Below are 25708 nucleotides of genomic sequence, written 5' to 3'. Positions count from 1 at the left end.
TGATTTTTAATCTCATAATTATGGCTTTTCTATCTCAAAATTATGGCTTTTCTATCTCAAAATTATGACTTTCTTTTTCATAATTATGACTTTATTTCTCCTTTCTCATAATTATGACTTTCTATCTCAAAATTAAGACTTTCTTTGTCATAATTAAGACTTTCTTTGTCATAATTAAGACTTTCTTTCTTCTTTCTCATAATTATGACTTTCTACTTCATAATTGTAACTTTCAATCTCATAATTATGGCTTTTCTATCTCAAAATTATGACTTTCTTTTTCATAATTATGACTTTCTTTCTCCTTTCTCATAATTATGACTTTCTTTCTCATAATTGAGACTTTCTTTCTTCTTTCTCATAATTATGACTTTCTACCTCATAATTGTGACTTTCAATCTCATTATGGTTTTTCTATCTCAAAATTATGACTTTCTTTGTCACAATTAAGACTTTCTTTCTCCTTTCTCATAATTTTGACATTCTTTTTTTATACCTATGACTTTCTTTCTCATAATCATAATTTTCTATCTCATAAGTGTGACTTTTTTATCAAATATTACCGCTTTCTAACTCATATTTGTGACTTTCTTTCTCATAATTATGAATTTACTAACTCATAATGTTGACTTGCCGTGGAGGTTTTTTTTTCATAGTGGCAGAAATGGTTTCATACACAAAAGGGTCTTTGAGAAGTTTTAATTAATTATTAAAAAATGCTTTTATTTTGGTAGTTTTTTAATATAGTTCCTACATTCCAAGTTAATGTTATTATTTCTAATCAAGGTGGGAATTCAATTGCACGCGTCAAGTTTTCCGACTACTGCAAAACCACGTCGATACTTGTCCGCACGGAACAGCCTGTGATTGTGTGCGTGAAGTCGCACACGTTATCGGACACGACAGGAGCAGTAGCGTGTGCACGCACAGTATCTATACCATCGAAACACAGTATGTACACGGATGGCTTTTAGATGCTGTGGAGACCTCTGAATGAGATTAAGGCAAATGTTAGCAGTGTCCGTGTTTAACAGCAGCTACCGTTGACGCAAACAACCCTGAAGTTTTTTAATCTACCTTTAATAATAATAATAATACAAAAATACTCCAGCTAAAGTTATTGCACGTTATTGTAAGAGTAACTTGTTTGTGTACAGTTTGTGCTGAATGTGAATGATAATGCCCAGTAATTGTCTATTTTTTCCAACTATTCTATTTTGTAATTTAATCTACCGTTAGTATTTATTGTCTACTTTATACCTATCAGCCTTACCATTATGACCAAATATTTTAAGACGGAGAAAAAGCTTTTTAAACGTTATTGTGCCATAAGTTCCCCTTCCATATATCAAGCGATAAATGGCAGGTATCAGTCCCTTCACTTCTAAATTCTTTGTTCTTCTCAAATTTTTAGGGGAATTTTGTGAGATTGTTCGTGAGAAATTGCAGGATTTATGAAAAATGTACAGTTTTGATTATAAATGACTTAATGTATTAATGTAATAAAAGCATATAAAACTGTAAGCCCTGCATATGTTGTAGAGTTTCATTAAATTTGTGATTTTGGAGGTCTGAGAAACCGAATTAGTTGGTAATTTACACAATATTTACTTTTACCTGTTATATGGGCCGAGTTTGATGCAGATTTGGCTCCCGGGCAATGAATCTGAAGCAGGTTTTAGTGTTTAATGGTTTAGACCCAGGGTCACGAGACACTGGGAGGGGGTCGCCAGATGCCTCCAAGAAACTAAGAATATTTTCTGAACAATTTGAGCCAATTTTTGCTTATTTTTACTACACACAATGTGCCATGTTTAACCTATTTACATTACCTTTTCTCACCATGCTTTTAATGCATTTTTGCTTAATTACTCCCATTTCTGGCACTTCGCCATCAAATTTCAATGCCTTTACTGCAAATAATTTCCACTTTCAAGACATTTTTGGCACTTATAAACCCTTTCCACCACTTTTCCCATCTAATGTTACATATGTTGACCCATTATTGTCACTTTTAACCTCTTTTTACCATATTACATGCTTATTTTTGCCAATTCAACCACATTCACAATTTGTCATGCCTGTTATTTGCAGGTTTAAACTAACTACTATTTTTCCCAATATTGACACTTTTAACCCTTTTAACCACTTTTTCTGTCTGTTTTGGCCACTCTAATTTGCACTTTATCTGATAAAATGAATTATCATCCCCTGTAGCTTTAAGTCAGATTAAAAGGAAAAAGTGGGACCTAGACATTATAAGGCAGATGGTAGTAAAGGTATATCTATTCCAGTCTATATTTGCATATGTATCACATTTGTTACGTTAAATTGTGGCTAAGACATTTAGTTTAAATCTGTATATTTGATTTTATTTTGTGTGATTTGTCACCTCTGGGAATGCTTTCAGACGTTGCCTCTGGATCTTTTGTCTTACAGTATCTAATTTTCTATGCGTCACACCACGTGCAATTTGTAGGAAAAATAAAAAAGGACAAATTTTCACCAGTTTGCAGTCAACACGGTCCACTGTACATAATAGATTATCACGCCTAAACACAAGCTATTAATTCATCCCATTGTACCCGATTCAGTCTCTCATTAGTACGGAATATATCAGAGCAGCAGAGTTCCAGTAGAACGTAACCACCAGTAACAGAAAAGAAAAGAAAAGCCAGTAACTGGGTATTTGTTAATATTTGGGTCAGGGAATGTTTTCAGATGGCTACACTGTATTGAGACGTAGAATAACAGATTTTTTGCAGACTCCATGAAACGTGCCTTGGCTAAGATACATAAAACAACGATACTTGAACATTCTATCACATTAGTTTTGTGTTTGTTTGTCGTTGAAAGGAGACAAACGATCCTGTACAATAGGTTAGGAGTAGTTTTCAGCATGCAGAACATTAGAACGCTCTCAGTTAAGCAGTGTCCCGTAGAGCTGTGCCTTGGTCAAACTGTCCTTCCTCGTTAGTCCTGTGCTGCCAAATTTTTGGTATCTTGGAGAGTTCTTCTTTGGGAGTGCTGGACCCACGCAAAGGGCGGAGCTGGAGCTTGGGCGAGGTCGGACGCTCGGTCTCGGGCTTGGGTAGTGTTGTAGACTTGAAGCTTCCAGTGAGCTTTGTTGTAAGGACTCGGGTGAGCTGTCCACGCTCAGGTTCCCGTATTCCTTCTTGGCAATGGTTGAGGCCGAGGCGCCCTCGCTGACCTCCTTGTCTTTAGAGCTCCCTGAGAGGAACAGACCGCATTCAGGGTCCGGGCTGCCATTCTTAGCTCGATACAGCGCGGAGGTTTTATCCTTAGGTTTGGGTTTGGGGCTGTGGCTGCTTGACGGGGAGCTCACAGTGAAACACGGGTCCAAAGCACGGCTGTGGAAGACGTCATCTCCTTCTTGGAAGCTGCTGTAGTGTGAGCCCTTGAGTTTACTCGGGGGACCCATGGCGAAGTGTCGTTCTGAGAAACTGTATGGAGAGACCCGGCCTGGGAGGTTTTGGTAAGAGGATGAGAACGTGTTGATGTCTTCTACGCTGAGCTGCCTCCAGCGGCTGCTCAGGTCATCCTCAGTGATGTTAACCTCGTCTCGGCTATCCACGGCTGGGTGGTGAACCTGGGCCAGGCCAGTTGTGGAGCCCATGCTCCGTGAGGAGGCCAGGCGAGGGGTGCTGGACTGGTATGGGTCACTGAAGCATGACGCTGTCCTTGTGTACGAGGGCGAGTTGCCCTTTTGGGGGCTCTTAGGACTCACCATGTGCTGGATACTGAGGGACTTGGAGAACCTTGGGCTGTCTTTATCATAAGAAGACATACTTTTTTGTCCATAGTCCCCGCAGCTACCTTCTCGCCAGTCCATGTAAAGACCCTGATGGGAGGAGGATAAGGTGCTCATGGCAGTGCGTCCACCCTCGCTACCGATCACCCCCTTGTCATCTGATGCGAGGCTGAAGCTTGAGTAGGAGCTGGAGAACGGGAGGCTACACGTGCCAAACTCTTCAAGGTGTTGGAAAGAGGATGGGGGTTCGTGATGCGAGAAGCTTCCAGAAGGAAATGCTTCTTCATCAGGGTTGCTGTCGGTAGAGTTTTGGGCGTGAAGCTGGAGCAGAGCAGGGCCGTGGAGGTCGACACTCTGCCTGCGGTCGGTATCCTGCCATCGCTCAGGGCAGTAGAGAGCCGTGTCGCTGCAGTACAGGTCGGAGGTCTTGTATGCAACACGGCGGTTCAGTTGATCTGTGCTTCCTCTTCCACTCAGAAAGTCCACTTCCTGCGTCTGAGGGCTGGGTGTTCGTGTTAAAGGGCGACTGCTTTCCGGTTCAGGCTTTTCCAAGACCTTGGCAATTATGGTTGTGGGCACGGTGTCGGAGTAATTGGAGTGACACATTGCCATCGTGACACCACTATTCTGGCTGTGCTTGTCCATGTGGGAACTGATGCGTTCCTGAAACTCCAACGGCAGCTGAATGAAAGAAAGAAAAATAGATAGATTTGAAATGAGCTTGACGAAGGGTTTGTGTGTTTTTGTTGTGGTTTTGTATATTTTTCTCTCATTTTGTGTTTGATTTGTGTTACATCAGTCATTTTCTCTATTTATGTTATTTTGTATTTTTGGAGTTTATTTGTGTGTTTTGTTGCTGTTTTGTTTATTTTTCTCTCATTTTGTGTGTTTTTGTGTTTGTTACATGAGTCATTTTCTATAAATTTTTTTTCTCATAATTAAGAATTTCTTTCTCCTTTCTCATAATAATGACTTTCTATCTCATAATTGTGACTTTATCTCATAACTATGACTTTCTTTCTCCTTTTTCATTATTATTACTATCTCAAAATTGTAACTTTCTATCTCATAATTTGCCAATTCAACCACATTCACAATTTGTCAATTATTTGCAGGTTTAAACTAATTGTTTCTACAATTTTTCCCAATATTGACACTTTTAACCCTTTTAACCACTTTTTCTGTCTGTTTTGGCCACTCTAATTTGCACTTTATCTGATAAAATGAATTATCATCCCCTGTAGCTTTAAGTCAGATTAAAAGGAAAAAGTGGGACCTAGACATTATAAGGCAGATGGTAGTAAAGGTATATCTATTCCAGTCTATATTTGCATTTGTATCACATTTGTTACGTTAAATTGTGGCTAAGACATTTAGTTTAAATCTGTATATTTGATTTTATTTTGTGTGATTTGTCACCTCTGGGAATGCTTTCAGACGTTGCCTCTGGATCTTTTGTCTTACAGTATCTAATTTTCTATGCGTCACACCACGTGCAATTTGTAGGAAAAATAAAAAAGGACAAATTTTCACCAGTTTGCAGTCAACACGGTCCACTGTACATAATAGATTATCACGCCTAAACACAAGCTATTAATTCATCCCATTGCACCCAATTCAGTCTCATGTTTTTTCTCTTTTTTTTCCCGCATTCCAATAGTTTATTTCTAAAATGCGTAATTTCATTAATTGACTGATATTTGTGGAAACTGGAGAAACGATTCTCGTTCGTCAAAAGATGCTTTTTGGGGCTTATTAAGGCTGCTTGGGGTTAGTAGAAAATGTCTCTGCCACACTGGGATCTCTTTCTTCTCCTTTTCTTTTATCTTTCCATCTTTGCGTCGCTTCTTTCGTAACCCAAAACCTCTCGCCCGCTAACTCTATTTTATTCAGCCTCGCTTTCTTCTGTCTATCATCAAACACAAACGAAGTCTGCAGGGAGCAACTTGGATTAAAATTAAACAAGTGCTCCATGTCTCCAGCTGGGAGGGGAAAAAAGAAAGCTTTTAAAAAGAAAAGAAAACCAGTTTGGCTTGTTAAGAAATAGAAACTCGCCTTTGCATATAATAACCTGCATATTTTAAGTCTGGGCTATTTATAGCAGCTCTTCTCTCTCCGGAGGGAATAGAAATGGAAAGTAGGTGAGGCTGTGAGAGTGTGAGATAATTTACAGTGTTTGCTTGGAGTACGCTAGCTCAGCATTAGCTGCTATCAGCGGCAGATCTTAATTAGCAGTCACATAGTCCTGCAGCGCGAATCCACGTGACATTCCACGCATCTACAAAATCCGTTTCATGCACAGAAGTCATTTCATGTAATGCTTGATCGGGCACTTTTTAATCACCTGCCTGAAATGCTTTTTTCTTCTAAATGCTACAAATTCCAACATGATGTTTTACATCGTAGATATCCTGAGGAATTAGAAGAAACCTGTTATTAATGAAGAATAAAATCCCCTGATAGACTTGGCGTGATTCTCTAAAAGGTGAATGTTAGGAGCATTTGGGGGTAAAAATGGTGATATTGTGTATATATACTGATTCAGAATATCAATGTTTTCAAGCTGTAACTTGAGCCCTTTACCTCTTAAACTGAAAATTAAAATTGCTGCCAAAACAGCAGATTTTGTTCAATATTTGTCCATAATCAATTTTAAACGGTGAATTTGAGTATCAAGGACTTGAAATTCAGCTTGGGAACATGGATATTAGGAATTAGCACATCAAAAGGGTCTGAAACCAACATGTTTCCTGCTTTTACCCTAATTTGCCGCTAACCGTTAGTTCTAAAAATCTTTTTGAGAATCAGGCCATGTTTGTTTGTAAAATGCTAAAGACTGACCAAAATCTACTGTTTTGCTGCTAACCGCTAGTTCAAGCAATCTTTTTGAGAATCGGGTTGAGTCAATGATGGTTTCAATTAGTGCTGTCAAGAGATTTAACAAAAAAACCAATATTATTATACTCTGTAATTGATTAATCTAATGAATTTCTTTTTTAATCTCACCAAAAAATTGCTGAGAAAAGTCCTCAACTTGAGCTATTTTAATTTAAATTAATTACATTATTGTGGCAGATAACTAGCTGCTACATGTTTAGCATAGAGGTGGTAGCGGAGGCTGTAAAAGCTACGGTGATCGGCAAGCTCTTTCTTGGACAATGTGTGCACAACTGGGCTTTAGTTTTCCATCCGGTGTTTTTATTTAAACTAAAATTAACGCCAACAAAGCTAAGAAACTCCGCAGTCTTGCGTCTCTTGTACTGTCGTCTGTGCAACAGTATTAAGGGTATACCGAGAACTGAATGCAGTCTACATGGTTCAGATTATTTTGTATAGCTCATCTCAACGGTCCTCAAAATCCAAACCTCAAACAATGTATAGTTGTACTCGGATCGTTCCTGATATATTTAGGATTTGGGCATTATCATGCTGGAAGAGGCCACTGAAAAAGAGCACATGGCCTGCAGCAAAGAGCTTGGGTCGGGGGTACGTGTCAGAGTAAGTTCCGCGTGGATGTCTGGATCAAAGGTGTCTCAGTACAACGCTGCCCCAAAGCATTAAACTGTCTCTGTCTTCATTCCAAAGTGGCGCCTGGTGCCATCTGTTCCCCAGGTAAGTGACCCCCCCCCCCCCCCCCCCCAGGCCCAGCCATCCATGTGATATGACAGAGAAACCATCAGGCTGGGACACCACTTTCTATCGCCCCAGGCTCTAGTTGTTGGCTTTTCTGCAGTAAACAGGTGTTGGTTGGTCTGTTTTATGCAGATTAATACCTGTATACCTCAGCAGAGGTGAAAGTAATTGATTACAATTACTCACGTTATTGTAATTGAGTTGTACTTGTAATGTCTGAAGTTGTTTGTAAACATATGGATGTAGTAAGGTTAAAAAAGTAAAAAAGAATTTTATTCTGAGTAAGAAATAAAAGACTTCCTCTAATTATATCACTTTTTAAATTAGGAGAAGGAAAATGTAATTTAAGATCTATCTATCTATCTATCTATCTATCTATCTATCTATCTATCTATCTATCTATCTATCTATAAAATAAACTGACAAATGTTTCTGTGTACCGCCTGAGAGGCGTTCAAGTACCCCTAGGGGTACTTGAACGCGTGTACCCCAGTTTGGGAACCACTGTGACATAGATCAATAAATCAAAGATTTTTTTTCTGCAAAATGGGAGGAATTTATGGAGTTTGATCACCTTCAATTAAAAAAATGTATTAATTACTTAATAATCAAGGAAAAAAGGGTTTAAATGTAAACAAATATTTGACACCCCAAAAATACTTTTTTGATTGGAGTTTTTTTTTTTTTTCTTTAAAAACATTAGTATTGTTGGGATTTAATAATAAAGACACAAATTCCCTCCCCATAATATGACCCAAATACAAAAAGATTATTTTGATCAAAAAAAAGTTTCAATGATAAATCCACACCTTACTGAAGGTTGAAATTGCCTCTCGCAAGATTGTTTTCACCTCCACGACAAATGGTTAAATGACTTCAACTTTGGGAAAGTCTGTGCATTGCATTGTGGGAAAGGTTTCATGACAGATTCGGCAAGGATAGGTGAAGCCTTTACTGACACAAACGATATAAAATGTCTCATATTATCTCATTAAATTAAATTCATGTAACAAGGTTAGTCTGTGATGTTCGTCACTCTCGTTTTCCCTCTACTATCCTCACTATGAAGGTAAACTACTGTCCCCATCCAGTACTAAAGGTTTTACTATTTGCCCATTAAACATACAGTAGATGCGGGTTTTTTTGCTGAAGGATCTTTTTAACATGAGTGGAAATTGATTTTCAGCAAAATGGAACAAGTACCATTTGACATTTTTGTGAACTCATTTGAAATCGCAGGTATATTCTTTTCTGTGGAAGCAAACTCCAGTTATTACACAATGAACAGATTATATCACATTCCTTCTTTTCTTCTTTTGAAATTTCATAAAATCTGATCCTTAAGGTTTGTTTGCACAGCTTTGAATGTAAAGAGCAATTTATTGTTTTCAGTTTCTAAGCTTTACCACATTAGCACAGCAAGTGTCCTGCTAAGCCTTTAGCATTAACATTAATCAAGATTTTTGTAAACAATTTCAGACCCTTTTTGCTTATGTTTACCCTTTTTCTGCAACTGTACTAAACTTGTCATATTTTAACCTATTTTCATCACATTTTCTTTCCATATTTTTGCTCCTTTTAATGCATTTTTGTTACATTAAAAGGAGCAAAGTGCTCCTTTTATGCTCCTTTGATGGCCACTTTGAAGTGGCCATCAAAGTGCCACTTTGCCACTTTGATTTCATTACCTTTTCTGCACATTTTTCAAGACATTTTCAGCACTTTTAAACCCTTTCCACCACTTTTTCCACCTAATGCCAAATATTTTGACCCATTATTGTTACTTTTCACCCTATTTCATGCTTTATTTCATGATTTATCATGCCAATTATTAGTTTAAACTAATAGTTCCAATATTTACATTTTGAACCCTTGTTACCACTTTTCTGTATGTTTTGTCCACTCTACTTTGCAACTTTTAGCCAATTTCTGTGTTTTTTTTAAACAAAATCCCATTTCTCTGCCTTTTCCACCGTTTTTGGTCACTAATTTCTGATTAAAACAATGATTTACATCTTTAAGATGACTATTTAATATTGCACAAATAATAACGACTGTCCTGAATAACAGTGGATATTATTCAGATAAAGAACACATTAGTGGCTCTTACATCTTTTGCTTTTAAGCTTGTTCAGTCTCTAATTACGCACATGTGTCAGCGTGATCTATGCAGTGTTGTCCTTAGCTTGTTGTGGCACATGAAGGGGTAGTAATGATGTAAGTCGAAGTTTGGATTTATCCATCTACGTTCAATTAGGCGTGTGTTGAGTGTTGTTTTTCTCCTGCGTGCATCAGGTGCTCCTTTCATTCATTATGCAGAGGACGGAGACAGATGGCACTTCAGACAGCAGACCTTCATCAGTCTGACTGAAGAGCTCCAAGGCTCCGTCTTATTGTGACAACCTCTCACCCAGGCTTTTAATAGCACACTATCTCACGCCGTAACAGAAGGAATAGATCAAAAAAGTTGGAACTTCATTAGAGCACTAATTAAGTTTCCCTGATAAGTGGTTTGGTGGCTTTATTTCTATGGCTAAGGGCCATATAAATAATGCTAATGGTAGCGTGTGCATTAACACATTTATTTTTGTGGATAAATAGCTTGAGACTTGCTTACAAATAGGAAAAACACATTCAATTAAAAACATGTTGTCCTAATAATTCACTGTAAAAATGTTCAATTAAATAATAATTTATTCACAGCCTGAACTAAAATAGCCACCTAATTAAATCTATGCAGTGTTTTTAATGGCTGAGATCCATTTCTTCACTAAAATGCTGCTGGGACATGAATTCCAGATGCTCCCTCATATGATAGAAAGCATATTAATCAATCAGTGATGTTGGTGCGCTCACCTCAGACATTTTGTGTGTCCTGTAGTGAGATTTGGAGCATTGAAGTAGCTGCGCTGCCAGGTTACAGTCTTTCCTGTAAAGGTCCTGGAAGAGAAAATGTAAGGCAGAAATGGGACACTTTTATCACAGCGAGGTCACAAAAATGTGATCGTCTGATCCGAGGGTCACATGACCAACATTCATGTCAGCGTTTAGAATAATGACCAAAAGCACAAAGGGTCTTTGTATATTTTTCTATAATTTTGTTGTTGTTTTATGTGTTTTTGGAGTCATTTTGTATATATTTGTTTTTAGTTTTGTGCTTTATGAGCTATTGTGTGTGTTTTTCGGAGTAGTTTAGTGTATTTTTGTTGGTTTTTTTTTGTGTTTTTTGTAGTCATTTTGTGTGGTTTTGGTTTTTCTCTAGTTTTGTGCTTATGCAGCCATTGTATGTGTTTTTGACATCTTTTATGTGTCTTTTTAGTGTCATTTCATTTATTTTTAAAGTATTTCTTTTTGTAGGTGTGATTTGTGTTTTTTGAGTACATTTGTATATCTTTGCAGTTTTGTGTATTTTTGTAGTTATTTTGTAAATTTCTCTTTAGTTTTGTGCTTCTTCCCCCTTTTTGTGCGTAATTGTAGCCATTTTGGAGTCATTAATGTGTATTCATTGTGGAATTTTATATGTATTTAATTTTTTTTGTGTGTATTTGTAGGTGTTGTTTGTTTTTTGAGTAAATTTGTGTATTTTTTCTGTGTTTTTGTGTGTTTTTGAGTCATCTTGTGTGTTCACTTTGAAGAATAATCATATGATTTAAAAAGCGCAGATAAAAAAACAACCTTTTGATTTTTTCTGTCGCACATTGAGATAAATCTACAGGCTGAGGAGCCTTAATGACAACAAAATATAACTGCAATGAAAGGATCCCATTTGTAGAAGCTACACTGTATATACATGTTATACCTCTATGATATAAAGGCTTATTTTGGATCTTTGCTGTTGGTATATATGGACTTTTTTTCTGTATTATCTGCCCTTTCCAGGCTGTGCTGGTTTGTAGTACGTTGATCTGTCTGAACTTTCAGCTAAAAGAGTTATTTAAGGTTGATTTAACTCTTTTCCTAAATCCTTTTTCCCATTAGCCATCAATTCAGGCGGCTCTACAGGTGTACAGCATTTTGGTTTAGTTGTTTTCTCGTGTGTGTGTGGGTGTGTGTTGTTTTCCAGCTGGTTTAGATTAATTATCCTCTCCCTTCTTTCCGTCAGAGCACAGACAGCACTTCTCTCCACATTAAAGGCTGTTGGTTGACAGTTTTTGCTCCCCTGGCAGTTTGCAGCGACTGCTTTTTGATCGTTTCATTTTCATCCTGCAGTCACTGGGGACCCCCTGTGGATCTAAAGGCAGCCCCTAAAAACAGACCTCACAGGCCTTTGTGATGTCTTATTTTGTGCGTAACGTGTCATTTGGTTCAATCGGAAAGTGAAATTACAGCTGAGTTTAGTTTAAGTTGGGAAAAAAAAAATGTGAGAAATTGAATTTTGGATGTGTTGACGGGAGACGTTTTAATTAGCATCGTATGGTAATATGTGATGCCTTAACTGCTCCATTCCAGATGAAAAATAATGTTTGCTGAGGTAAACTTTTGCTCTGGAGGTAATTTAATTTTTTTACTTCTCTGCACATGCTGTCAAAGGTCAACACTGCAAGAAGTGCAACCATTATGAGACAACAATGTATGTTTTGTTATTGCAATAAAATAAATTGATTTATTTTATTGCTTAATTGTGACCATCACCAGCCCTCCCTAAGGAAGGGTAAGAAATCTTTTATTATAGGGAGGATATAAAAAGGGAGAGCAGTGTTACACCTAGGTGGAGGGGGAGGGGAAAGGGAGCAGGGAGGAGAGACTCAAGGTAGGAAATAGAAAGGGTGGGGAAGAATAGATTATTTTACAGAGATGTGAAGTTGGAGGTAATACATTTTTACTGCCGTTTATTTATTTATTTGTTTGTTTGGCTGTTAGCTGAATTACGTCAAAAGTACTTAATGGATTTTGACAACATTTTAACCAAAGATAGATCTTTGTCCATCGAAGATTCCTTCAATATACTCAATCTGGATCAGTTTTAATTATCTTAAAAAAAAATCCCTGTCTTTCATCATTGGTGAAATTTCAAAAATTCATATTTTGGTTCTTGTTTCACTGATTAAATTTGACTCAATTATGTCAAATTGGTTTTTCAATAATTTAAATTGCACAACAAAAATTGGGCTGACCTATTGTATGGTTATTAATGGGGATAGAAGGTTTTAAAGTGTGAATGACCATAATACCATGATCAGAATCACTGAACTACAGAACTGACGATATCCGGTAAAGAAGGGGTTTGGGCTCGATGTGCTCTTGTTTTTAGGCCGGGCTACCAGACTCAAAACGCCCTCACATTGTTCTTCTTCTTTTCGTTGATGTGTACACTAGTTCAAATCACTACTCCTCTGATATTTGGTAGCTATAATCTATAGATGTGTACGCATTGACGCTCAGAGCCTGGTTTTTGATTTGAAAAGAAAAAAACAAAAGTCTTTCTCATTTATTTGTGAGTCAAATATTACGACGGTTGTGGTACCGAATCATTGGCACATACCAATATATAAATGGGGCCCATTACCCCGTACGTGTCAGGGGCGTACCAGGTCGACCCCATTTTTCAAATGACTACTCCTCCGTTAGTTCTCGTTAGATCATAATGCAGTTTGGTATAAATACTCTATGAATTCATATGAGGAAACGCTCGGAGCCCTTTTTTTTGAAATACTGGTAATTTCCAAATTTATGGGAACATAGGCAACATAGTCATGTGATATATCATTTCAAAGCTATTTCAACGTAGATTACGATTATGCCTCACATTATTTGATGAGGGGCCCGGGTGCCCATCCCCCATTTTAGGCAATTTCCATTAAAGTTGTTTTCTCATTTATTTGTGGGTCAAATATTGCAACAGTTGGTGGTACCAAATCATTGACACATATCAATATATGAATGGGGCCCATTACTCCATATGTGCCACGGTGACAGCAGGCGGCCCCCGGGGGCCCCATTCTTCAAATGACTGCTCCTACGTTAATGCTCGTTGAATCGGGCGGTAATTTGACATGGATATTCTATGAGCGGATGTCGAGAGCCTCTCGGAGACCTTTTTAAAAGGAGGGGAGGGTGGGGGGGTGGAGTGCAAAAAAAACCAGACTAACAGCGTTATTTTTTTCCGCATGTTATTTTTTCCTGTCATTAATTACAATAATCACAATTAACGTGTTAAAGTGACAGCCCTATAGTTTATTCCTTAACTGCAAAACCAAAAACACTGTATTTCCTATTCAGAATAGTGCATGTGCATGTTTAACCAGTAACTTGCTGGCTCTGAACTTTGGCTCCAATAAGACCTTCCAGATGTCAAAATGTTCTTCAAGCTCTGAACCGCTCAGCGCTGCCGTCAACCACGGAATGATAATGTCCCCAACACGAATCTTTGCAAAAAAATGTAAAAAAAACCTCTCAAATCACTTCAAAGAAAGTGACGCAGCCGACCGACGCCACCCCTGAGCTCAGCCCGGCCGCCCCAGGGAGTTCCATTGATTTCACCATAATCACTGTTAAACAGCCGCTGGCTTAGAGCTAATGCCTCTATCTACTGTGGCACCTGGAAGCACAAATATCCAGGATGTTACAGGAATACAATCAGTGCCACTTTTAGCAAGATAGAGTGAAGTCAGAAAGCTGCCAAAGTGACAGGAACGCATGTTTCCCCCACGAGGAAACACTCATTGGGTGGAAAAGTTATTTTGACTTCTAAAACTGAGTGTTGTTCCATCTAAGAAAAGAAGAAAAGTGTGAAAGTGCTGCAGGCTGTGCCTTCAAGCCTTAGGCTACAAACACATTTAGTCAAACTGTAAAAAAGGTAAAAATTAACCTCATAATTCACATTGCACAGGAATGTTGAAACAGAGGCCAAATTTTAGCAATGGTTGTTGCCAGGCATTTTTAGGCAAATCAAGTGTAGGAAGATGAAAAAACAATGGCATTCTAATGTGCATTTTACATCAGTTAAAGCAGTGGTTCCTAACTTTTTTTAGGTCGTGACCCCGTATTTATATTATACACTTTTTTCTCTGAAATTAGTTTAAAAAAAATCATATTTGTAATACTGTGTTACAAATACAGATGAATAAGTATTAGTGCACAAAGTGACAATATGCACAAGCTCAGATATTTCTATACTACATTTTATTTTAACTAGATTTATATTTGAGAAATTGAAAGTATACAGTACAGTTCTTTTTAGATTTATTTATTTATTTTTTATTTATTGGATTATTTTACGGGGGCAGTGTACATTAATATAAATACAGAAAATATACCAGATTTAGTCAGACTGTTATTTTTTAATTGTGCAAATTAAAAAAAACCAAAAAAAAAAAACAAATATATATACTGTATATATACAGTATATCATTTAAATTGGTAATTTTTTACATTTTATTATTACTAGACAATTCAGGCTACGCCACATGGGGTCACAACCCCAAGGTTGAAAAACCCAGAGTTAAGGCTTTAACTTGCATTTTTTGTTACAAGAGACAAGCAAATTGAAATGTTACATGTAGCTTCACAAAGGGACAAAGCCTGTGTGCAAGACGGCAGCTGTTAGCGTTTAAAAATTAGTTCAAATTCAGTTATTAAGAAGAAAATAATTAAATTACCAACATCTCCATGTTGTTAGATGCAATTTATTTATTTTTTTTTAACAATGATTTATTGGCTCCATAAAAAAAAAAAAAAACTGATGTTTAAAAATGAAATGTCATTTTTACATTGGCTGCATTTGTTCACATGTGAGTAAAATTCAAAATGCTGTAAAATTCAGTTTTTGAGATAAAATTCAGATATTTTCCAAACATCATCTTACAATTTGAAACATTTTGATGCACTGTAGGATAAAATCTGTGTGGATGGTTTGTGTAGGACAGTTTGAAGATGAGCTGTAGCAAGTTTGGTGTCAATTAAAAAAAACATGTAGAAGTTTTACAGTTTTTGGGAGAAAAAAAACAGTGATGGATTTAAGAATTTGCAATATATACAGTATACAAATGTATCTTTAGTGTCGGTGCTACATTTTTATGTCTTCAACAATGATTTATTGGCACCATAAGAGAAAAACTGATGTTTTAAAAAAAAAAAATAAAATAAAAAAATTCTATTTTAACATTGTTCACTTGAGAGTGAAATTCAAAATTCTGTAAAAAATTTAAATTTTTGAGTTCAAATTTTTAAATTTTTTTCAAACAATCTTACCATTATATATATATATATATATATATATATTTTTTTTTTTTGTAGTTTTTAAAATAAACATTGAATTCAGTACATGTTTGTTTACACTGAGCAAGAGAAATTTTATGGAAAAAAAACAGTGAAGGATTTCAGAATTTGTAATAGGTTTAAATATAAAAAGTGGCATTTGGTATTTGGGCTAAATTTTGGTGAATGTTCCAAAGCTGTAGCACATATGGTTGATTTGTTGTGAATTTTCAAAATGATGTACTTCAGAGGTTTGCTGTAGCGCCACCTTTAGAACTGTTGGCCTGTTTTTGCAGCTAATTCAGTCTGGGATGGGACAAGAACTTTGTGCAAAATTTGTTGATTGTTCGCGCATGGAAAGTAGTATTTCCTCAGAAGAAGAAGAAGAAAAGGGCAGCGACATTTTAATTAACAACAACATCCTTCATTTGAGTCCAAGAACAGCAGTGAGCAGAAATATGTCCAAAGTTCACAGATACTCACATTGTCCTCTCTGAGTTTATTGATGGTGATCTTGGCCTCCATGACGTGGTTGTTGAGGACAATGATTTCCCGACTAAGGGCTCGTTTCTCGTCTTCATGATGCTGGGACTGCAGAGGAAGAGAACGATTTGACAAAATAATATTAGCAACATTACTATGGGCCAGTGCGACAGTCGGTGGTATTATAATGCGGTCCAGAGGAGGACCGTATTATTGAGGACGAGGATAAAGAATCTAAAGTTGCAGAAACAACGGCGGTAAAAACAAAGATGATAGAGGAGGAGCAGAGAATGAGATGAAGGGAGCTGTAAGTCACTATCAGTCTAAAGCTGGTGCCAGTGGCAGGTCTTAATTAAAAGAAGATTACACTTGCTCCAGCTCATATCATATCAATTACCCTGGCAGGAAGGGAAAGTGACATACAGAGAGAGAGAGAGGATGGAAAAAAGAAAGAAAAACCAGGAGAAATATTTCCTTATTTTTCGTCATTATTATCAAAAAAATATAAATTGACTGTTGAAGGGATTAATAGAGTGTATGGACACGTGTAGTGGATATTTAATGATTTCCCAACAATGAATATCTGGCTTCGTACCTGACATTTCCAATCTTTAACATCAAAAAAAAAGCCCCTCCAACAAACTGGTTTTCAATGCTTTTATAATGCACATGTCAATGCTGTGAAATGAGACTAATGTTCTTTCATGGCTCTGTGTGCAAAGCAGGCAGTTCGTTCTGTCCCTGAGAATTAATCTGCATATTGAACGAACGCCAGTGAAGTCAACATTGACTTCAGAGGAATTATGATTTGAATTAAGAAAAATATAAGTAAAGAAAATGTTTGGATTAAAACCCAATTCTCTTTTAGTTCCACTTTGAAACCACAAGTTAATGTACAGTATAACCAAACAGAACATGTTTTTTTCCAGTAAGGAATGTGTTAGTCATCATGCATATTAAAAGTATTGAGTTTTGTATTCGACGTTAATAAAGTGTTAAAAGGATCCTCCACTGTTTTTACAAATGTGGCCTAAAATCTTTGAAATATATTTAATCTCTGCCTAACAAAACGCATTATTTTGCACCATATTTGTTTTTATTTTTTAACTTTTAAAAATGGGTTTTAAAGCCTGTGTTCCGCCATCTTGAAATCACGTGACTGATGATGTCACACGGCCCCACTGCCTGTAAACGTCCCAATATTTTCTATTGGAGTGAAACATTCAGCCTGATTTTTACATCATTTAGCAGATTTTTAGTTGCTGTAAATAATCAGGAAAACTTTTAAAAACGCTTTTTTTAAAGTTAATAATATGAATATGGTGCAGAATAATGCGTTTTGTTAGATCTTCTAATAAGGTCATGTCAAAGTTTTTAGGCCACATTTGTAAAAACAGTGGAGGATACCTTTATTATAAATCTTCTTCATATATTTTATAATGATTTCATAGGTTTTTAGAAATGTCATTGCTATGAGTTGGTTGTTAATGGCAACTGAGCATCAGATTTACTGCAGCGTTATTGCTAAACTCGCCGTAAGAGATGAGGACTTTAATAAATATCAGGTCATAGTCTGACATTTGAGGAAGTGTTCTATACAACGTACACAATGTATCAAACTGAAAACTTTTGGATCCAGGGAGAAACCCATTGCAGGGTAGAAAACTTTTCAAGGACCCTCCACTCACTGTTTTGTAACATAAAAAACAGAAATAAATAAACAAATTGACAAAAAAAATGCAACAAACAACAAAAATTACTCCAAAAACAAACACAATGACAACAAAAATACACAAAACGAGAACAATAATGGGCAAAATTGCTCAAAAACGCACAAAATGAAAACAATAATACTCAAATGACAATGATAATGTATCCAAATGACAATGATTATACACAAAATGACTCAGAAACACACAAAATGACAACGAAAATATACAAAATGGCAACAATAATACACAAAATGACTCAGAAACACACAGAATGACTCAAAAATACTCAAAATGACAATAATACACAAAATGACTCAGAAACACACAGAATGACTCAAAAATACTCAAAATGACAATAATACACAAAATGACTCAAAAGCACACAAAATTACAATAATAATACACAAAATGACTCAAATACACACAAAATAACATCAATAATACCTAAATGACAACAATGATACACAAAATGACTCAAAAACACACAAAATGACAGCAAAAATACACAAAATGATAATTTAATTTCAATGCTGACATACATGTTGATAATGTGGCCCCTCAGATAAGATGAAATCACGTCGTTGTGGCCCCTGCTGTGACCAAAGTTAATTGTAGTAACTGACCTAAAGTTCTGGCTGATAAATGACGCCCTCGCTCTCCCTCCCACGCATCTGTTCTTTCTCCCCATCTTTCAACGTCAGTGATTGTTGGGAGACACAGTCGCACAGTGACAATCTAATAGCTGGCAATTATTGTCAGTTTAAGCAACAGTTCGGCATTTTCAAATCCAGTTCTGTTATGGCCTCATTAATCAGCTGTTGAGATTTATCGCTCCCCTCCCGCTGCTTTCTTTTTTTCAAGCTCATTATTTTGTGTTTTCACTCCGACTAAGCTGACAACCTCGTCAACGCTGGCCTTTTTTTTTAATAGCTCAAATAAAAGTCTGTCACACTTATATTTTAATTTGATTCACTAAAAAAATGTATTGGGGACCACATCTCAGTCAGTAGATTATATTGCAACTAATGATACGTATACAGTGTTGGGCTGGTGTGCACAAATAAAAAGATTTGCAGCAGTTTTTAATAAACTAAGTGAACAGGAGCTGAGACTGTTAGCTAGGGAAAGATGTTAAAAAACATATGTAATATCAGTGATATCAACCATAATTTAACTCAAATATGCAGTGCATTTACTTAATTATTTTCATAGCTCACCATAAAAACTGTTTCACTTGCCTTTTTTGGTGTTGTTTTCTTCAGCACAACTTCAGCTGTATGAATTCCCTTTTAACTGTTCATTATAACATACTGTATAAACATAATCTGGACTTAAAATATCACAAAAACACCAAAGTAGAAAAAAAAATGGGTCTTTTTCACTGTGAAAATCACAAAAATGTTAAATGAACTGATTTGATAAATGAAATTGCAAATATATAGTGTAATTATAAAAAAACATATGTACAAGTTTACAAAAAAAAGCTGTTAAAAGCGGATGATATTGCTGATTCAACACACTGTCATTATGTAGTACATCACCTAATCACACGACCATTTTTAAGTACGGTAATTGCTTTTTATGACAATTTGAGCCCATTTTTGCAAATTTTTTTTACCCATTTTTCTGCAACCACACCAAACTACACCATCACTTTTTCTTGCCATATTTTTGCACCTTTTAATGCATTTTTTGCTACATTACTCCCATTTCTGACACTTCTCCATCACATTTCAAAGCCTTTTCCACCTAATGTCACATTTGTTGACCCATTATTGTCACTTTTAACCTCTTTTCACCATATTTCAAGCTTATTTTTGCCAATTCAACCATATTCACTGTTTGTCATGTCCGTTATTTGCCAGTTTAAACTATTGTTCCTACTTTTTAAATTACCCCCATCCCCCCATTTCTACCACTTTTAAGCCAATATTGACACTTTGAACCCCTTTTTTTTTTTTTTTAAACCACTTTTTATGTCCATTTTTGTCCACTATGATTTGATACTTTTAACCACCTTCTGTGGGTTTTTAAAATCCCATTTCACCACCTTTTCCATCGTTTTTGGTCACTTTTAACCCATTTTATTTCTAATTAAAACAATTATTATAATTATTTACATCTTTAAGATGACTATATACTATGGAGCAAATAATAATGAACTTCCTGGATAACAGTGGATATTATTCAGATAAATAAGTAAATGTGGTTATCACAGATTCATAGAACATTTCCATATGTGACATTTCTATTCGGCTGTGATAATTATTCTCTTCATTATGAGGAAAACAGTGTAAATATTTCATGTGTTTTCCCCCATTTATTATTTCCCGAGCTGTCACACAGCACTTAGAGGATAATTCATACCTAATGAATTAAAAGGAACAGAAATGAGTTTGTCCTGATAGGCTTTAAGTGATGAACTTGAACTTTAATTGCAGTGATATGGTACACACACACACACACACACACACACACACACACACACACACAGCTGTGCACTTACTCTTCTAGTGTTACATTTACATACAGGCAAACACAAAACACACCTAACGGTAATGAACGTGAATAAGAAAAGAAAACCTTTCATTTTAATTACCTGGCCATTTTATTTGAGATTTCTCATCTTAAATTACATGTTTATTTACCATTTGTTTTCTACCAGTAGATAGTATATGTAATTTAATTATGATACCGTCTGACACTGTGTACAGTGCACTATATTATGGATTTATTTTTTTTCTGATTGTGATTTTACTAATCCTAGAAGGAAAAAGCCAACATAGTTTGTTTACCTCTTTTTCCCACGGTTTTCTCTGTTCTTACCGGGCAACAAACAAAGTCTGAACCCCTTGAGATGCAATTACTGAGGAAAAAGTTTCACAGAAGGAAGAGAAACAAAAAAAAAAAAAAAGCAGAAAACAAACGCTTTTCTGTTACAAACATTATTCTATTGTTAAAGGAGGAACAACAGTTTCCCTCCGTTTATCAATGAAGAGGATAAATGATGGAAATTATAATCTGGCATATTTACATTTTTTTGAATGTTCATTAATATGTACTGTCCCTACTTAAATAAAGAAATAAATAAAAAATAAAATAAAATAAACCATCTGCTGCATTAGCAGCCATACTGTATATCAAATTTAACTATTTACAACATCCCAGTTCCTTCATTCATTCATTCATTGAGAAAAATAGTTCCTTACATTTAATTATCCCACTAATGATGCATTTAATGATTCTAATTGTAATGTTTTTGTATCTCATGTAAATCCACATTTATGATGAATTTCCAAAGTATTTTTATTTGTGATTATTTTTTATAAATTCTATTTAATTTGTTATGTTTATAAGAATAATATAATTCATACATTTACAAAAATAGTTCCTTAATTTTTTTCTGATTAATTATCCCACTAATAATGTATTTATTAATTGTAATGTATTTGTAGTTCATATAAATCTACATTTCTGATAAATTTCTGAAATATTTTTATTCCTGATTATTTTAACCAATTCTATTTAATTTTACATATGAATAATTGTTCTGTTTAATTATCCCATTAATAATTAATTTTAATGTATTTGTATTTTATACAAATCTTAATTTCTGATGAATTCATAAAATATTTTTTATTTGTGATTATTTAAAAAAAATCGATTTAATTTTCCATTCATATTAATAATTAATTAATTTACAAAAAATTTATTTGTCTGTTTAATTATCCCACTAATGAATGTACTAATTGTAATTGTATTTGTATTTCTGATACATTTAAAAATTATTTTTATTTGTGATTATTTTTTATAAATTGTATCTAATTATACATTCATATGAATTATTCATTCATTTACAAAAAATAGTTCCATAAATTGTTCTGTTTACTTTTCCCACTAATAATGCATTTATTAATTGTAATGTACTTGTATTTCATGTAAATCTACATTTCTGAAAAAATTCTAAACTATTTAAATTTTTAATTATTTAAATAAATTCTATTTAATTTGACAATAATTGTAATTTATTTGTATTTTATGCAAATCTACATTTCTGATGAATTTCTAAATTATTTTTTTGATTTGTAATTATTTCAGTCAATTCTATTTAATTTTACATTCCTATGAATAATTCATTCATTTACAAAAAATGCGGTAGTTCCTTAAAATGTTAATTCTGTTTAATTATCCCACTAATAATACATTTATGAATTGTAATTTATTTGTATTTCATGTAATATACATTTCTGATTAATTTCAAAATTGTTTTTTTATTTGTGATCATTTTATTATATTCTATTTGATTTGAAATTCATGTAAATAATTTGATTTATTTCAATGTAAACCTTGTATCTGTTGGACATCCATTTGTATTTTTACAATTTATCAATAGTGCCACTTTTTAAATAATATACTGTATGTTTATAGTTGTTTTTAGTGTTTTTCCGCCTCCTCTGAGTGAGTTGCACTCCATACTGAGGAGCTATGATTTAGTGCATTGTTAATAGCTGTAATTAGTGCACATCAGACAGGCTGGCTGTGTGCAGCTCAGTGAAGAGGTGTGTCTTACACACACACACACAACAGGCTTCACCGCACACGTCTGTGACTCAGCGCTGTAATTCATCTAACGCTGTTTCCAGTGACAAACAAAGATTAAACAGGACTTTGTTCATTATATCGTCACTGCCAAATGTTTTCATTATGAAAGCAACTCATAAAAAAAAATCTAACAATAAATTCTGCTCTAACTCAGGCTTTGGTGTCACTTTTTATCGTCCCTAAAAGTCATTTTCATTATGAAACGTTCAGATTTTCTTTATGATGTCATTATTTATCAATATGTAAATGAGCAATGCTTTATGGTATAAACAAGCATGTATTAAAGTCCTTTCTAAAAACACTAATGTAACACCTAATAATAAACTTATGTTATGCTTTAATGATATTATTTCCTGACAACGTCACCCATAATAACCAATAAAAATATAAATATTGACATTCATGGCAGCAATTACAATAATGACAAAACCGAGCATTTATACAGGAAAGAACAAATGGTTTTCTATTATATTTTGGGAATTTTTATTGTCATTTGTGTTTTCTTTAGTGTGATTTTATCATCATTTGATTTTGTGCATTTTACTGTCATTTCCTGTACTTTTGTTGCCGATTTATGTATTTCTCTGTCATTTTCTTTATTATTGATGTCGATTTGTCTATTTCTTTACCATTTTCTGTAATTTTGTTGTTGTTTACTGTATTTTTCTGTCATTTTCTGTCATTTTTGGGGTAATTTTGTGTGCCTTAGGAATTATTTGGAACCTGTGTTGTTGTTTTGTGTGTTTTCTGTAGTCATGTTGTGTGTTTAAGTGGTTGCTTTGTATGTGATTACAAGTTTTCTAATGCTTTTCATATATTATTCAGAATCATAAAGGATTATATTCACCCACTACACTTTAAAAACAGCACAAGGAATTTAGTTTGACTGTTGGAGCGAAGAACACACGCTCCAACACACCGAGGCATTTTTTTTTTGTCATTTTCTGAATTTTTGTTGTCGATTTGTGTGTTTTATGAATCATGTATATATTTTTCTATTTTTTGTATGTTTTTGGAGTTGTTTGATGTTGATGTGGTGCCAAAAATATACATTATTTTACCATATGCAAGAAGAAAAAAAACTTTCATTCAGCTTTTTTTTTTCCCTTTAGTAATAAATTATACTTTTGAATTTCGGAAACTGATCCAGAAAGTGTATATTGATCCCAATCCCCTCAAAAATGTAATGAATAATTCCAATCTTTAGCTAAAATATTGTCAAAATTTGTTTAGTATTTTTGACATAATCCTCCTAACAGACAGACAAACAAATAAATAAATGTTGGTGAAAATATTACTCCTTTGAGTAATACATAACATGAGGTAAATGTACTGATCCCAGTTAATATTAATGCTTCTACATGAGTAAGTGCATATCAATACTTTATTGGACTTACATCTACTGCTGTGGGTGCTCTCCATGGTGCTGAAGGTCTTTAGCTTTGCTTTTCTCACACGTCTCCTTGACAAGGTTTGGTAAATACCTGCTGTTTTGGATTATTAATGATTTATTAATGATCTTCCACATGCACTACGTGTATATATTTTTATGCCAGAATAGCAAGGCGGGCCGTCCTCGGGCCCTACGTCACCGTGCGGGGAGGAGGAAGTCAGTGTCCTGTCTATGGACACGCCCACTCATGAATATGCATAAGTAGGACGCGAAGTTGCTCAGAAAGTGACTTTTCAGAGGCTAAAACTCTGGAAAACAGGCGATTTTGGGAAAATAAACCTCAAATACTAAGGGCCCATATTACTCCCATTCTAAAAGCCCTTCATTGGCTTCCAGTCACTTTCCGTTTCAATTTTAAAATTCTGGTGCTGACCTTCAGAGCCTTGCATGGTCAGGCTCCCTCCTACATTAGAGACTTGTTGTGTCCTTATACCCCCTCCCGGAGGCTGAGGTCCCAGGATCAGAACCTGCTCATGGTCCCCCGTACCCGTTACAAGACCAGAGGAGATCGCTCCTTCCAGGCGGTCGCGCCAACGCTCTGGAACGATCTTCCGTTTTCGCTGCGTCTGCTTGATTCCGTTGATGCTTTTAAGAGCCAACTGAAAACCTATCTGTTTCAGAAAGCATTTAAAAAATTCCAGTGATAAAGGGTTGTTTTATGACCATCATATTTTTGTGACTGCAACTGTAATTTGTATTGTATTGTATGCACTGTATGCATTGTGAAGCACTTTGTGACTCCTGTCTGTAAAAGGTGCTATATAAATAAATATTACTTACTTACTTACTTACTTTTTGTGGTTCTTAGAACAAATGGATTTGGATGAAAAATAGCATGACATGTGACCTTTAATGATGTTTTAATTAACTCTGTGCTAGACATGAATTAACTGCTTATTAATGCAATAACTTATATGTTATATTTATATATATTAATGCGGATATAAATATTTTCCAAGCCTTTAAAATGTGAATGATCATGGTTTCTGACTCATAATCTGGCGTACATTTACAGCTAGTGCTAGTAGCAGCTGGTTGAATCATTAAAAATCCAAAACTGGGCTGTTTTTAAGGTCATTATCTAAATTAGAAAAATAGTTATTCAATGAGATATTTAGTTTCTGGCAGCTGTTAGTTAATCATTAGCCAACACTGTCGATGAGATGTACAGTATGAGAAGAGCAAAGATAAAGACCTCCAGCACCACGGACAGCGCCTGGAGCGTTAAATGCACCTGGTGTCCAACTCTGTCTATTTGTGTAAAAATAAAATAAAACGTGTTTGTATAATTGCACAAGAAAACCAAATCAATCCAGTAAAGGATAGATGTGCACTTACTAATGCAGTAGTATTAATATTGAAGAGGATCAATGATTTCTTATTATTTCTTATTCATTGCGATCATGTGCTCACTCTGATCTTTGAGTTTCATCATTTCTGCAGCGCCTCCATAAAAAAAGCTTCTCTGACTCACAGTTAAATGTAAATGTATATTTCCTGCTTGCGTCAGCGTTGTGTTGGTAAAATCCTCTGAACGCTAAACAGCCTGATGAAGCTGTACGTCTGCAGTAAATTAAAGGAAAGCTGTAAATTTGCTCCCACTTTATTTCATTAAAAAACAAAAACACACAAAGCCTTTCCTGCTGCTTTATGCTTTAAACAAGCACATATAAAATCCCCTCTACAAACACTGATGGAACAACTAAATACTTTTATTGTTGCTCAAACTTTTATGTTATGTTTTTATTATATTTCATGGCAATGTTTACCCGTAATAACAAATTAAAATGCTTTGGCCCGCACAACTTTTGTTACAGTGGGTCACAATAATGTGGTTGTATCTAATCCATGGGCCAC

At 35.1% G+C, this 25708-nt stretch overlaps 2 protein-coding genes across 5 annotated transcripts in view; one reads left to right on the top strand and one right to left on the bottom strand.

The window, feature by feature from the left end:
- The window catches only part of wdr25 (WD repeat domain 25), a 134018-nt gene that overhangs the window by 42779 nt on the left and 65531 nt on the right, over positions 1 to 25708 (top strand). The gene's annotated exons all lie outside the window — the stretch shown is intronic.
- Positions 1 to 25708, bottom strand: part of begain (brain-enriched guanylate kinase-associated) — a 63918-nt gene that overhangs the window by 34 nt on the left and 38176 nt on the right. For 3 of the 4 annotated variants that reach the window (XM_028438679.1, XM_028438681.1, XM_028438680.1), the window contains 3 exons: positions 16085 to 16192; positions 10262 to 10345; positions 13 to 4453 (listed from right to left, as the gene is read on the bottom strand). In XM_028438679.1, coding sequence (XP_028294480.1) covers positions 2921 to 4453; positions 10262 to 10345; positions 16085 to 16192 — 1725 coding nt within the window. In that variant the 3' untranslated portion in view covers positions 13 to 2920. Of the gene's footprint in view, positions 1 to 12; positions 4454 to 10261; positions 10346 to 16084; positions 16193 to 25708 lie in introns of those variants that run through there. The other variant, XR_003672874.1, reaches the window with a different exon arrangement.

This window comes from Gouania willdenowi, chromosome 22 (genome assembly GCF_900634775.1).
Source record: "Gouania willdenowi chromosome 22, fGouWil2.1, whole genome shotgun sequence".
Taxonomy (NCBI): Eukaryota; Metazoa; Chordata; class Actinopteri; order Blenniiformes; family Gobiesocidae; genus Gouania; species Gouania willdenowi.
The sequence above is the reverse complement of the archived record's forward strand: the minus strand, read 5'-3'. Positions and strand labels throughout refer to the sequence as shown.